The 16,692-nt window shown below is 36.4% G+C and overlaps 1 protein-coding gene across 7 annotated transcripts in view; it reads right to left on the minus strand.

Moving 5' to 3' along the window:
• The window catches only part of LMNTD1 (lamin tail domain containing 1), a 510,701-nt gene that overhangs the window by 10,300 nt on the left and 483,709 nt on the right, over positions 1-16,692 (minus strand). For 6 of the 7 annotated variants that reach the window (XM_059185811.1, XM_059185807.1, XM_059185810.1 and 3 more), the window contains 3 exons: positions 15,309-15,523; positions 14,553-14,724; positions 14,311-14,382 (listed from right to left, as the gene is read on the minus strand). In XM_059185811.1, the coding sequence (XP_059041794.1) occupies positions 14,359-14,382; positions 14,553-14,724; positions 15,309-15,523 (411 nt within the window). In that variant the 3' untranslated portion in view covers positions 14,311-14,358. The remainder of the gene's footprint in view (positions 1-14,310; positions 14,383-14,552; positions 14,725-15,308; positions 15,524-16,692) is intronic. The other variant, XM_059185808.1, reaches the window with a different exon arrangement.

Below are 16,692 nucleotides of genomic sequence, written 5' to 3' on the forward strand. Positions count from 1 at the left end.
TTTATTTATTTGACAGACAGAGATCACAAGTAGGCAGAGAGGCAGGCAGAGAGAGAGAGGGGGAAGCCAGCTCTCTGCCAAGCAGAGAGCCCGATGTGGGGGTTGATCGCAGGACCCTGGGATCACGACCTGAGCCAAAGGCAGAGGTTTTAACCCAATGAGCCACCCAGGTACCCCTCAAACTTATATTTTTTTCCTTTTGTCACTGTTATGGATTGGAAACATATTCTATGGAAAAAAATACCTTGATCCCAGCCAGATAAGCCAGGCCTATTGGACTGTAATGAGTACTTGGCCACAGTCCAACTAAAGTTAAATTCCATAAATGTGATCTTAAGATGTATAGAGCTTACAGTAGTAAGGTTTTAAAAGTTTAATTCTTGCGTATTATCTAAGATCTGGTTCCATTTGTTTATAATAGATAAACTTTTATTGTGTGTCTCTGTAGCCTTCAGAAACAAGGGAACATTATTATTATTGTTATTATAATAATTATTATCATCATTATTATAACATTTGTATGGAAGACAGTAGCAGCTGTAGAGTGTACAATTAAAATGAATCCCACTAAAGGGTGCAATATGGACCACAGATGATAGGTGAAGTGTATCGGACAGAATGCAAATAAATTACATTAAACAGCACACACACACTGTCAGCTTAAAAAATGTCGGTTGGATACTACCTTCACTTTATTTCCTGCCATTTAACTTGAATTACAGAAGACTGAGAAAGTTGTCCACAATCTGTAAACCAACCTCAGCAGGAAGAAAACAAATTCTCTCTAGATCTAGGAGGAACAGTGGCAACACAATGCAAACACGTCTGCTTTGTCAAAGGTTATCCTTCCTAAGAACACCTCCTTTGTGCAGCACTCAGGTCTTGCCTCTGTGCGCTAATAGCTCCAAGGGCATACCACATTCTATCAGATGTCTTTCTTATTGATTTTCTTCAAATTTTTATTGTCAAAAATTTGAAATATAAAGAAAACATGAAAGCAAAATACAACCAAATCCATATATCTATCACCTAGATTCAAGTTAATATTTTGCCACATTTGCATTATTTATTTATGCTTATATCGCCAAACCATTGAAAAGTAAGATTTCTGTATGACTCTAAGAATGGCCAATATAACCACAACACAAACAACACAATTAGCAACCCAAGGAAATAAAAATGATTTCTAATATCTAATATTCATTCTATATTTAATGTACTTAATTGTCTTTTCTAGCTGTGACTTTTGTGTGTTTCAACCAATAGTTTAAATGAAACTAAACGGTAGTGATATGGTGTGGGCCATCTGGTTTAGAAACAACTTAACAATAGCTTAAACAAAATTATTTATCCTTCATTTAGTTTATAGATGTGCTGATAAAGGACATTTAATGTGGCTTTTCCATCCTGACATCCAACACACAGTTTTACCTTTGGTTTGAAAGATAGCAGCTGCAACCAGTTATTATGGCACAGAGGAGACACAGGGAAGTACAACTCCAAGGGCACAATCCAGATGTTGTATACATAATTTCTGTTCACATTCTGCTCTACAGAATATCTATACATGGGTGCTTTCTAGTTGAGGTAGAGGCTGGCTTAAAAAGGCAAAGCTGTCATCATCAAGACAGCATGCAACTGGCACAAAACAGACACATCGATCAATGGAACAGAATAGAAATCCCAGAAATAGACCCTCAACTCTGTGGTTAAATAATCTTCAACAAAGCAGGAAAGAATGTCCAATGGAAAAAAGACAGCCTCTTCAACAAATGGTGGTGGGAAAATTGGAGAGCCACATGCAGAAAAATGAAAGTGGACCATTTCCTTACACCACACACAGAAATAGACTCAAAATGGACAAAGGACGAAGGAATCCATTAAAATCCTTGAGGAGAACACAGGCAGCAACCTCTTTGACCTCAGCCGCAGCTTCTTCCTAGGAACGTCGCCAAAGGCAAGGGAAGCAAGAGCAAAAATGAACTATTGGGACTTCATCAAGATCAAAAGCTTTTGCACAGCAAAGAAAACAGTGAACAAAACCAAAAGACAACTGACAGAATGGGAGAAGATATTTGCAAACGACATATCAGATAAAGGGCTAGTGTCCAAAATCTACAAAGAGCTTAGCAAACTCAACACCCAAAGAGCAAATAATCCAATCAGGAAATGGGCAGAGGACATGAATAGACATTTCCGCAAAGACATCCAGATGGCCAACAGACACATGAAAAAGTGCTCCACATCACTCAGCATCAGGGAAATACAAGTCAAAACCACAATGAGATACCACCTCATACCAGTCAGAATGGCTAAAATTAACAAGTCAAGAAATGACAGATGCTGGCGAGGATGTGGAGAAAGGGGAACCCTCCTACACTGTTGGTGGGAATGCAAGCTGGTGCAGCCACTCTGGAAAACAGCAAGGACGTTCCGCAAAAAGTTGAAAATAGAACTACTCTATGACCCAGCAATTGCACTACTGGGTATTTACCCTAAAGATACAAACATAGTGATCTGAAGGAGCACATGCACCTGAATGTTTATAGCTGTAATGTTCACAATAGCCAAACTATGGAAAGAACCTAGATGTCCATCAACAGATGAATGGATAAAGATGTGGTATATATACACAATGAAATACTATGCAGCCATCAAAAGACATGAAATCTTGCCATTTGCGATGATGTGGATGGAACTAGAGGGTATTATGCTTAGCGAAATAAGTCAATCGGAGAAAGACAACTATCATATGATCTCACTGATTTGAGGAAGTGGAGATGCAACATGGGGTGTTACGGGGTAGGAAAAGAATCAATGAAACAAGATGGGCTCAGGAGGGAGACAAACCATAAGGGACTCTTAATGTCACAAAACAAACTGAGGGTGGCTGGGGGGAGGAGGTTAGGGAGAGGGTGGTGGGGTTATGGACAGTGGGGAGGGTATGTGCTAACATGAGTGCTGGGAAGTGTGTAAACCTGGTGATTCACAGACCTGTACCTCTGGGGCTAATAATACATCATATGTTTATAAAAAATTAAAAAAAAATTTTAAAAAGGCTTTTCTCTTGGTGGCCATAGTCTACCTTTCCCTGGACCTGTACATCTTGTATCTGAAGGAACATGGTCTAGTGGCAGTAATTAACCATCTTTGCCAAAGATATTCCTAGAAATAACTAAGCTATGATAAATTATATTAAAATTAATTCCCTATACATACCAATATAATGATAGGCTTAAACTTATTTCAGGTAAGACTATTTTTCCTTCTATACTAAATAATTTTTGTATTATTAATACTCATTTTGAGTTCATTAATCTATTTTTTAAGATTTTTTTTCTCCTCCCTTGTCAAGGTACTAGCGGTCAGTGCTTATTGTTATAACTGTGTTTACTGTCCTTTCTAATTTTCCTTTTTTGATGTCATCACATTTTTAAAAAGAAGAATTTTATCTAAGTATAACATATTCTTATTTAAATATAATATACATTCAGAAAAGTTCATAAGTCATAATTGCACGATGTGATGAAAATAATGAGAAAAGAGTGATACATATAAACACTATTCAGATTAAGAAGTGGAGTACTATTAGTATTCGAGATGTAGTTCTGTGCAACTTCCATTTACTACTTCCCTTTTCCTCTGAGAGATAACTACTGTGATCTCTAACACAATGGTTTAATTTTGTATGTTTTTGAATTTTATATAAATAGAATCATACAACATATATTCCTTTTTTGTCAGATGTTTTTTGCCCAATATTATGTTTATGAGATACATTGATGTTAATTCATGTGGCAGGTAGTTCATCCACTTTCATTGCTTATGGGATTGTATCAATGTATCATTATTTATCCATTATATTGTCAATGAATAATTGGATTGCTTTATAGCTTTTGGCTATTACAAATGCAGTTGTTATGATCATTATTGTATTTGTCTTTTTTTGTTATACATATGTATATATTTGTTAGGCATATGTAATTCCTGGATATAAGGTAATAGGATATTTGTGTATCTTTTTTTTTTTTTTTTTTGCCTTATTGCACTCCGATTTCTAGTGTAATGTTGAATAGAAGTTGTCATAAAGAAAATTCTTGTCTTTGTCTGGATCTCAAGGAGGAAACTTCCTTAACTTCAAATTTGCTTTAGGAGTTTTGTACATGACACTTGTCAGATTAAGAAAATTCTTCCTAGTCCTAATTCCTAGGTTCTCCTTCATAGGTGGGTACTGAATTTTATCAAATGCTTTTTCTATATTTTTGAGATGGTTGTATAATTTTTCTCTTTTTTTCAGTTAAAATGATAAATTTACTTGATTAATTTTCAAAGCTCAAACCAACCTTGCATTCTTGAAATAAACCCACTTTGTGATATATTACCCCCAAGTAAGCCATGTGTCAAAGAAAATATCACATTGGAAATTAGAGTATATGATGAATGATAATGAAACTATGATGTATATCAGATCATAATCATAAACATGACATTCTTAAACTATCCTTTTAGTGCCTACCTTAGATTACAAAACATGCATCCTTGATTTACAAAAGACTAATATAAACTGTAACTTTTATGAGTTATTTGGCACAACATGTAATTTGAGCATTTTAACTCCTATTACTCCCCTCCCAACTTATGTGTTATTGCTATTGTTATGAGTTAAATTGTGTCCCCCAGAAAGACATGTTGAAGTCCTAAACCCTGGAACCTGTGCATGTGACCTTATTTAGAAATAGGGTCCTTGCAAATGTAGTGAAGTAAAATGAGGTCATACTAGATTTGTATCCTTTTAATGATTAGTGTCTTTATATGAAAGGGGAAATACAGACACAGATATGTAGGAGAAAAGGCCATTAAAAAAATGGAGGTGGGTTTGGACTGATGTATCTAGAAGCCAACGAACACCAAGATTTGTCAGCTAAGAGGGAAGGAAGGATAATCCTCTAGAGCTTTCAGACAGTATAGCCTTTACCAACACCTTGACTTCAGACTTCTGGTCTCTAGAATTGTGAGAGAATACATTTCTGTTGTTTTAAGCCACCAAATTTGTGGTACTTTGTTACAGTAGTCCTGGGAAACTAACACAGTTGTCATGTACTTAAATTCTATATAAATTTTAGTCTCTACAGGAACATACTGGCATTGTTTGTATAGTGAATATTCATTTATGTTGTTTGACTCTTTCCATTTTTCTTCATTTCTTCCTAACTCTCTATCTATGCCTTCTAGGATTGCTTTTTTTCTTCTTGGAGTACTTCTATCAGTATTTCCTTACTGCGGGTTTGCTGTTGGTGAATTCTCTTAGTTCTGTTTGCCTGGAAATGCCTTTATTTTACCTTCATTTTCTGAAGTGTATTTTTGATAGGCATAGAATTCTAGGTTGTGGTTCTTTAAGCATCTAGCGCCTTGAAGATATCATTCCATCAGCTTCTGACTTCTGTTATTTGGTTTTACGAAGTTTTACTATCATACACTTTGGTGGTGTTCCCTTTGGCTTTGTATTGCTTGGGATTTGCTTTTCTTGATTTTGTGACTTGGTGTCTTTCATCAGTTTTTTGACAATTTTGGTCATTATTTCTTTACATATTACTTATGCCCAAATCTTTCTCTTCTTTTCCTAGTGGAACACAAATCATAGCTTTATTAGAACTACTTGTTCCCAATCTCTTTTTATAACCTGCTTTGTTTTTACTTTCCTTTGCCTTCCCTTCCCTTCCTAAATTTTGAAATACTTGATACTCCACAAAATTTTCAGCATTGCTTCTAAAATTTTCTCTAAAATATGTATCTAACTCTATGAGATGCTTGCTTAAAAACTTTCAGTATCTCCTTTTCCATCTGACCTTCAGCAAACATTATTAAACAACTATTATGGGGGATGCCTGGGTGGCTCAGTGGGTTAAGCCTCTGCCTTTGGCTCAAGTCATGATCTCAGGTTCTGGGATTGAGCCCCGCATCTGGCTCTCTGCTCAGCAGGGAGCCTGCTTCTTCCTCTCTGCCTGCCTCTCTGCCTACTTGTGATCTCTGTCTGTCAAATAAATAAATAAAATCTTTTAAAAAAAACCCCCACAACTATTATGGGTCATGCACTGAGTTTAGTGCAGGAGACAAAAAGGTGAGCAGTGTAATATCTATTTCTATCCCTTCAGAGCATATAGTCCGGGAATAGAGAACATTTTTAATAGAGTGCAGTAAGTGCTTTATATGATAGGGGAAGTATAGAATGTTAAGAGAATACATATCGGGAACAAAAAGCTCATTTGGTGAAGGCCAGAAGATGGACTCTTTGGAGGTAGTGACGTATAAGAGGAAATGTTAAGAATGATTAAGATTTATCCATGTGAAGAAATGGGTGACAGAACACGTGAAGGCCAAGAGGTAGTTATGGTATGCTGGAGGAATTAAAAGAACTTCAAGATGGTTGAGGTATAGAATACAAGAGGAATGTGTAATGAGATAGGTTGGGCCAGGCTACAAGCTACACAAAAAATTTCACGGGTTTGAGCTTCATCATGAGGATAATGGGAGAAAAAGTGAAAACATTTAAGCAAGGAAATGAAAAGGTTGTTCAAGATAAATAAACAAGATTTTGTGATTAATTATAGGTGGGAGTTGAGAAAAGGAAAGGAGTAGAGAGATTCTCAGGTCCTAGGGTTTTTGAATGGCATTTGCTGAGCTATAGAGCAAATGTGGAATGATGGAGTTTGAGGGAGTGACGATGATAAGATCAATTTTGTAAATATCAGGAATGAGTTACTCATGGGGTCATCTAAGAAATTATAGGCAATTGGCCTCACGATTCAGGAATTCAGAATAGAGGGTTGGGCTAAAGATACAGATTTTAGAATCTTTCCCACTCCATTTCATTTTCCCATATTGTTTTCAAAGTTCTTCTTCAAAAATAGATTTACCTATATGAGATACCTGCTTATAAACCATCAGTGTCTCCTCCTAGCTACCTGATATAGTCTAACTCTTTCACATAATCATGTGCAAAGACCTTTAAAATTTAGTACCCACCAAACTTTCCAGACTAACATCTCAACATATATTTTAGTTGGATACAATTTCTCACTGTTCTCTAGACACACAGAGTTTATTTTTATCTCCATATGCTTTTAAAATATGCTGTTTCTTTTATTCAGAATGCTTTGTCCACTTTCTTTTCAACCTGAATAACTTCTATTCATCCTTCAATATCATAGTTCAAATACATCTCCTCTGAGTTGCCTTTTCAATTGCTCTCATGTCACCTTATAAATGTTTCTAAAACAATGTTTTTCAAAGAGCAGATCCTGTCCCATTTATTGGTTATGAAATAAAGTTAAAGGGTCATGACAGGTACTTAAAATGAAATAGAAAGAGTAGGAAATACAGACAGTTCAAAAATAAGTATTGCCTCTTGAAATTTTTGTTTCAGTTTCATATGTACATGTGTATATGTATATTGAATAATCATATAGACCATATTTCTTACTGTGGTTTATGGTCAAAGATATTTGGAAGTCATTATCCTACTACTTTTGTTGCTTTGCTAGTTGTCTTTCTCCCTAGAAAGAGGATGCCTTATTTGTTTTTGTGTCTCTCATATTTAACACTGTGATATATTATAGGCACTCTGTCATTTTTGAATAAATTGTTTATGGTAGAAAATGTTTTGCGTAGTTGTCTATGTTCTCTCCCTCTTTCTTTTGTTCAGCGTTCCTTCAATTCTTCTGTTAAGGACAAGAAATAGTTTAAATTTGTTGATAGCTTATCTTGAATATGTATTCATATTAAAAGGAATGATACATTCTAGGTTTGGAAGCTATATTAAAAGTTATGGATAAATTTTCTGAGCTTCAACAGTTCAGAGTGGAAAAATTTCAGAATTTCAGGTTAGATTTGAGCTGAACAACAAAACAATACAAAATGCCACCACCACCATCAACACCCAAGTTCATGCTTCGGGGAGAGGGAGGAGACAAGGACCATAGAAGGAACTCTAGGGGGATTCTGCTTCTTTTTTTCCTTTTTTCTTTCTTTCTTTCTTTTTTTTTTTTTTTTCATTAACCCTTTCAGTTGGGAGAGTAGACAGAGGAGTGTCTTTTGCAACTTTCTGTATTTTATAGCATTAAAAAAATTTCAAAGAAGGAAAATTTTCTAACTTGTTACTAACGTTCTTATTCTGTGAAGTGGGAATAATAATGGGACTTACAATGAGATGAAAATGTTTTAATATCTGTAATCAGATTTCTCTTAAGATAGGAGACCATACATTGACAATCTTTTGTTAAAAGTTGTGGTGATGTCTGAAGTTATGGGGTAAGTGTGCTTCTAACAGAGAAGATGAAAGCAATTATGGCAAGAGATTTGGTTGTTCATGGAAGGTAGGGCCAATGGATGCCCTCTCTCACTTGGTAGCATAGCTGAAAGGACTCTTCAGGAGAATCTATCCACAATTTTTGGCTTTTTTTTTTGGCAGGGGGCTATGATGAAACCCTCTTTCATAACTCCGTAATTACAGTATCTTTTTATAAGTGTGTGAGTGTGTGTGTTTTAGTTTGTTGTGAACATTCAGTGTGGAAGAATCAACTTCATATCTTATTAAATCCTTTCATAATGTGTAGGCACTAAGTTAACTGCAACCTTTGTGCATTTTGTGATTTCTATCATATTAGATAAAATTTCCATATATTTTAGAAGTTCAGAACACTCCCCCAAGTTTCTGCTAATTACAATGGGATTAATTCTCAGCAGATCAAGCGATAAGTGGTAACTTTGGCAAACATCTTGCTATTATTGTTTTAGAAGCATTCTCATGTACCAACAAGTCAAAGATGGTCATGCTCACTGGAACTATTCCATAATATACCAGAGAACTTAGTCAATCTAATAACATAAGAAAATGGTAAAGGCCTTTTGAGGAAGATGGCAGAGTAGGAGGCTCCTAAGCTTACCTCGTCCCATAGATAGAACTAGATAACACCTACATCACTGCAAATTACAAGAAGACAGCCTGAAGACTGGAAGAACAAACTCCCCACAGCTAAATGTAGAGAAGAGGCCACATCATAAAGGGTAGGAAGGACAGAGACATGGTTGAGAGCCAAAGAGACTCACAGGACTTTCTCAGGAAGGGAGGGATGCCACCACTGTGAGAGGGGGGGAGAGGACCAGACCCCATACCAGGCACCTCAGGCACAGGGAACACACACAGAGAAGATGAATCCCTATAACAATTGGCTTTGAAAACAACAGGGGCCTAATAATCAGTGGGGCTTAATACCTGGAACTTAAGAAATCAGTGGCTCAGCTCTAGGATAGCTGGGAGGGTGGAGTTCCTGCCCTTATAGTGACAGCATAACAAGCAGCCTTGCTAAGTTACAGCATAGAAGCAACAGTTTGAAAAATTCCTGGAATAATACAAGGAGATTTATTTGCCAATCTCAGAGCACGTGCTGGAGGGGCAGGGATCTTTGGGAGATTACTGCGAGAACAAAAGAGCTGGGGGGGGGGCATTTCCTTCCCCTGTACCCCAGCCTAGATATATGGATGCCTGTGGGAATGAGTGCAGGGCCAACATTCTCCACCTAACTTGCTAAAAGCATACCCCACTCCTGCACTCTTCGGTGGACCTGCCCATGCACCCATCTTCTGCAGGAGTTCTCCAAAGTGGCCAACATTCTCCTACCATAGCAGAGACAACCTTGTGAACATTGCATGTCAGTCTCCTGTGAACTTCTTCGGATCTATCCCCTTCAACCTGATGAGCTTTGGCATTTTTCCTGGGTGGCTGCAAGGGCCCACAGCAGACCAGCATGACCCTTGCCGGCACATCAGTTCATCTCCATGTTTACCTGTGGACTTCCTTCCTTCAATATGCCCTTGGCTAGAGCCCATCCAAAATGGTACAAACAGCGCCAGCAGGGACCAGGACCACTGCAGTGTGACTCTTATTGGAGAGAGAAAGATAAGGAGAGAAACCACTCCAAATGAATCCCCACAGTGGGCTGGGGTTAAATATCAGGTCTAACTACAGGCCCTGACTACCAGGAAAACCTTCTCAGGGAGCAACTCAAAAGAAAGCTCAAAAGCAGTAAAATTAAGTATATCTATAAAGATCAGATACAGGATTAACAAAATAAAAGGATGGCAAAATATAACACTATATACCTAAAATACGTTAGTGGAAGGAGCAAAGAATGTGTTGAGAATTGAGCCACCATCAATTTAATATAAACTACTATATGTATAACATGGTATATATAAACCTAATAGTAGCCACAAATCAAACCCACTCAAAAATATGGAAAAAATAAGGAGAAAAGAGTCCAAGCATATCACTAAAAAAAAAGAACAAAGATATGAGAGAAGAGAGAAAGAGAAGAAAGGAAGAGATAATTACAAAACCACCATAAAACAAGTAACAAAATGGCAATAAGTACACATACCTATCACTAATTACTCTGAATGTAAATGGACTAAATGCTCTAGTCAAAAGACTATATAGATCACACATGGATATGGATACACACGGTATGGGTAAAAAGCAAGATCTATTTATATGCTGCCTACAAGAGACTCATTTCGGACCTTAAAGACACATGCAGATTGAAAGTGAAAAGATTGAAAAAGCATTTATTACGCAAATGGAGGTGAAAAGACAGCTGGGGGAGCAATACATATCAGAAAAAATAGCCTTTAAAACAAAGACCATAACAACAGACAAAGGAAGACACTATGTAATTGTAAAGGGAATAATCTGACAAGAAGATATAACAATTGTAAATACTTACACCAACATGAGAACAGTCAAATATACAGAGCACCTAATAATACACATAAAGGAAGCAACTGATAGTGATACAATCATAGTAGAGGACTTTAACACCTTACTTACATGATAAATGGTATCCAAAATCTATAAGAACTTATAAAACTCAACACCCCAAAAAATAACAATCCAGTTTAAAAAAATGGGCAGAAAACATGAATAGATATTTTTCCAAAGAAGACATACAGATAGCTAGCAGACACATGAAACGATGCTCAACATCACTCAGCATCAGGGGGATATAAATCAAAACTACAATGAGACATCACCTCACACCCACCAAAGTGACTAAAATTAACCACATAGAAAACAACACATGTTAGCAAGGATGCGGAGGAAGGGGAATCCTCTTACACTGTTGATGAGAATGCAAACTTGTGCAGCTACTCTGGAAAACACTATGGAGTCTCCTCACAAAGCTAAAAATGAACTACACTACATTCCACAATTGCACTACTGAGTATTTACCAAGGGATACAAAAATACTGATTTGAAGGGATACATGCACCCTGATGTTTATAGCAGCATTATCAACAAGAGCCAAATAATGGAAAGAGCTCAAATGCCCACTGACTGATGAATGGATAAAGAAGTTGTGGTATATATATGCAATCGAATATTACTCAGCCATAAAAATAATAAAATCTGACCATTTGCAAAGATGTGGATGGAGCTAGAGAGTGTAATTCTAAGTGAAATAAGTGATTTCATTCATATGTGGAATTTAAGAAACAAAGCAGAGGAGCATAAGGGAAAAAAGTGAGGCAAACTGGAAAATGGATTCTAAACTATGGAGAACAAACTGATGATTATTGGAAGGGAGGTGTCAGGGGAATGAGTTAAATGGGTGTTGGGTACTAAGGAGGGCACTTGCTGTGATGAGCACTGGGTGTTATAAATAAGTGATGAATCACTAAATTCTACACTAATATTACACTGTATGTTAACTAACTGGAATTTAAATACAAACAACAGCAACAATAACAACAAAAGAACTGATACAACTGAACCAAAGAAACAAATATTCCATTGAGATTTGGACAGAGGACCGGAATAGATATTTTTCCAAAGAAGACATACAGATGGCCATTTGACACATGAAAGATGCTCAACATCACTCATTATCAGGGAAATGCAAAATCAAATCCACAATGAAATATCACCTCACATCTCTCAGAACGGTTAAAATGAAAAAGACAAAAAAATAACAAGTGTTGGTGAAGATGTGGAGAAAAAAGAACACTTGTGCACTGTTGGTGGGAATGCAAATTGGTGCAGCTGCTTTGGAAAACAGTATGGAAGTTCCTCAAAATTAGAATTACCATATGATCCAGTAATTTCACTACTGGATATTTGCCCAAATAAAATGAAAAAAACTAATTAAAAAAGATATTCAACCCTATGTTTACTGCATTTTTTACAGTAACCAAGATATGGAAGCAACCTAAGTGTCCATCCATAGATGATTAAATAAAGAAGTGGGGTGTGTGTGTGTGTGTGTGTGTGTGTGTGTGTGTGTGTATAATGGAATATTATTCAACCTTAAAAATGGATGACATCTGACCATTTGCAACAACATGGATGTATCTAGAGGATATAATGCTAAGTGAAATAAGTCTGTCAGAGAAAGATAAATATCATATGATTTTATTCATAGGTACAATTTCAGAAATAAAACGTGAACAAAGAATAAAAGAGACAAAAAGAAGCTTTAAAAAATCATTATAATACCAGTATAGTTAACATACAGTGTGGTATTAGTTTCAGAAATACAATATAGTGATTCAGTAGTGCAATATATGACTCTGTGTTTATCAAGATAAATGTCGTCTTAATCTCCTTTACCAATTTCACCCATCCCCCCGTCCCACTTCCCTCTGGTAACCATCTGTTAGTTGTCTATAGTTAAGAGTCTGTTTCTCAGCTTGCCCTTGTCCCCTTTTTTCATTTGTTTTGTTCCTTTTCTTCACATCCTTGCCAACACTTGTTTCTTGAATTTTGATTTTAGACATTCTGACAGGTATGCAGTGATATCTCTTTGTGGTTTTGATATGCATTTCCCTGATGATGAGTGAAGTTGAGCATCTTTTCCTGCTGCCTATCTGTATGTCTTTGTTAGGGTGATATCTGTTCATAAACAGACTCTTAAATTTCGAGAACCAACTATTGGTTGCCAGGGGGGAGGTTGTTGGGGGAGGGATGGACGAAAAAGATGAAGGGGATTATGAGTACATTTATCATGTTGGGCACTGAGTAATGCACAGATACTTAAATAATTATTTTATACATCTGAAACTAATATAACACTTTATGTTAATTGTAGTTGAATAAAAAATTGAGAAAAAGAAAATTTGAAGTCAAATTTCTTTGGGAAACAAGTTGTTTAGAATGGGTAAAATAGCGAAAACTATCATTAAATGAAGAAAAACAATTCACATACTTCTTGTGAGTCTCAAATCTAAGTTGTAATGTACTAAAGGTGTGTATCTGTGTGTATTATACATTAGATTATACATATAAATTATTGCTGAAAGAAGTCTTTAAATTTCAGGCCAAATCTCTTACTTGACAGATGAAGAAACTAAAGCACAAAGATATAGGGTATTTAATTTTATGAAATAGAATATATTCAGGACTTTACCTCATTTTCAACATTTCACTTCTAAAAGTTACTATTTGGGGAGTGCTACCTCCAGTTATGTGTTGATCTACTTCCACAGTGGCTTTCATACTGTGGTATAGAATTTTATGATTCGAGAGAGGTGCCTCAAAGATCACAGGGAAGGAGGGAGGGAGGAAGCAAGGAAAGATGGGATGGAAGAGGGTGTAGTGAGGAGTGAGAATTGCTACCCTTCCTTCAACTTGGACAGGCTTGCTTATATCTGTTCTATATATTGGGTCTGTCCAAGATGTCATTTTAAAAAGCATCCCTCTACTAAATAAAAGTTTGCAAATCATTATAGCTTGAACAGGATATAGCACCTGTATGAAACAGACTTTCTCCACAGCTTAGAATCTCACACTGTTTTAATTAGTATCTTGTAAACATATGGGGGGCACCTGATGAACCTCGTGAACTCTTTTCCCAGGAAGCAGCATATAGGTACACACTTTGTACACATTTATGTACCTAAAACAGCAGTTTAGAGACTTCCTGAAATCCATTCACAGATCCTGGCTTAATAACACAACTCTGAGAACCTTAGATGACTTAAATAAGAAATTTCTTGCTGAAAAAGAGTAAGAATTTGGGATTAAATTAGAATGTGTTTGAAAAAGACGGATTTATCTTTAAGGACAGCATGACTTTGTAGGGACAGTTTTTTCCTGCCTAATAAAAAACAAATGTACTTTTTAAAAATTATGTTCAGTTAGCCATTGTATAGTACACAATTAGTTTTTGATGTACTTTTGACCAAACTTCAAGGATCCTATGTACTCTTGCTTGCCCCACTATTCTTTTGATTCATTGATTCATTCCAGATACTTACCAAGAACAGTAGAAGACACTATGCTAAGACAAATGTAAGTGAAGGGTTTCAGATACTTGCTTTAGAAGCCATCTATATTTGAAGATATGAATAGCTTTTAGTTCTTAGAGGATTTAACCACTTAACCCCTTTCACCAGATCTCCCTCCCTCACTCCCTCCTACTCTCTTGTCCTCTCTCACCACACTGCCGCCCCCCACCAAATACCTACTCTGCACTGGATTGAGTATCCCTTTGACTTACCTGGGCTGGATCAGGCCTGGATGACGGAGGCCTTGGCTGTCTGTCTAAGCTGCTTCCAGCCACGCACGTACTGCAAGTTTCAATCAGAGGACTGTAGGGGTGTGCAGGGGCACTGGGACTGTGGCACCAAGGGCTGCTATTGGGAAAGGGGCTTGGTGGGTTTTCAATTTCTCTGTTAAGAAAAAAAAAAATTAAGCCAAAAGTAAACCCAAAATGTATCTTAGATAGTGGAATTAGCAATGAAGGTTCAATAAATTGAAGGCATGTTTTAAGACCAGAGAACATGGCTTTTCTTGACCTTTGAGCAACTCTTTTGTCAACATCTGAAGTATTTGCCTAGATAAGTGTGACATAAATTCTGCACTTTATGCTGCAAGCCAGCTCTTGATCCAAGATGAAATTTCTAGATGATGTACCTCTTCCTCCACCTAAGTACTGCTAAAGACAAGGTGATAATTTTCTCTCTTCACCTCTCCATAGCCCTGCCTCCAACAGCAGTGCCACTAAAAAGTGAAATGGCCAGAGGGGTGTTGATATTGCCTAATGGAAGTCACCAGCCTCTACTGTCCCATTACAATAAACCTGCTTGCTCTGTTTTTTATAGAACACAAAAAATATGGTCCTATTTGAAGTAGGATTTTAAAATTTGAATTACTTATTCATCATATATCTATTTGTCCCCTAGTCATTCCTACTTCTTCAGTTACTAATTGTGGGAAGGACTCAATTAAATAAAAAAAGCCAAGTTAATTTTACCTTTTAAGAAAAACTTTAACTTGCTCCATCTGACATTTTGAATTATCTTTATTACATTTATCATGTTTTTCTTTAGTTGTAGTCATAGCTGCTGGCCAATTAAACATGTGTCTTCGAGATGTTGGACTTACTACTGAGCGTCTGTCAAATTCAATGTCAGTCTCTAATTTCTCCCACGCTTGCTTCCAGTGAATAGGAGTGTACCAGGCAACAGCCTAACAAAAATGATTCATTAGTATCAAATACCAGTGCAGTTAGGTAGATTTTTTAAATGTCATAGGCTTATTGCAATAACATTTCAAAGTCAAACAGTTTAATGTCACTTACCTACTGTGTGTGAATTAGGAACACAATGAGGTATAAGACATCCTGGACTTAGTTTCCAGTTTCAAAAATTATAAGAGGCATAACCTCAGGCAGATTAGTCACTTACTGTCTTGGACTGTGTCCTCATATGTGAAAGGGGGAGGGTGATAGGAGAGAATTGCTGTATGAGGGTGTTGTGAGATTTGGCTAAACTACTAAAATTCATAACTATGAAGAACTATGCAAAAAGTAGTTGTAATGTTATCATTAAAATTTAAATATTTAAGATATTACATATATGTGTATTTGTATATATAGGTCTTATTTGAAATGAGGAAATGGGCAGTAGAACTAGAGACATGGAGAGGAAACCACATTTTTTTGAGCTAGAATTCTAGGTGGAACTATTAAGGAGACTAACTAGACTCTGAGTTTCCTGAGGAGAGAAACCATGCAATAGTTGTGATCTTTTCCCTACAGCACCTAGCATAATGCTTGGCAGATACTAAACATATGTAAATTTTCCCCATATGAATTAATTGGTCAGCTTCACTCTTTTACTAGCAAATAAAATTATTTATGTTTACATCACCCTGCAAAAATAATCCGATCCTATATGTGCAAAGTAGTTCAAACCAGAGTAATAAGTGTAGTATAAGTACAAAGACTAATCCTGTTCCAGGGAATGGCAGCTTACTCAAATGGGCATTCCAGGAGCTTAGGGATCTTATCTGTCTGGTTCAACATACAGTGCCTGGGAACAGTGTGTATACAAAGTAGAAACCCCAAACGTGAATAAATGCATGGATAAATGTGAAGTCTTAAATAAGAATGCCTTAATCTTAGAGTTCAGCCAATGATTATTTATGAGCCTGAGTAAATAATTTAGATTATATCACCTTATTTTTCTCAACAGTGGAAATCATTAGAAGTATTCTAAAATTCATTTTGAGCCCACTAAAATATCTAAAGATGAGTAAAGCCCTCAAAATTACATCTAATGAGTGTTCGAATGACAACTACTGTTCTTATAGAAAGACATTAAATGGCTCTTAGCAAGTCTACTCTAAAGGAAAAG

The sequence above is a fragment of the Mustela lutreola genome, chromosome 8, assembly GCF_030435805.1.
Source record: "Mustela lutreola isolate mMusLut2 chromosome 8, mMusLut2.pri, whole genome shotgun sequence".
NCBI classification, from domain to species: Eukaryota; Metazoa; Chordata; class Mammalia; order Carnivora; family Mustelidae; genus Mustela; species Mustela lutreola.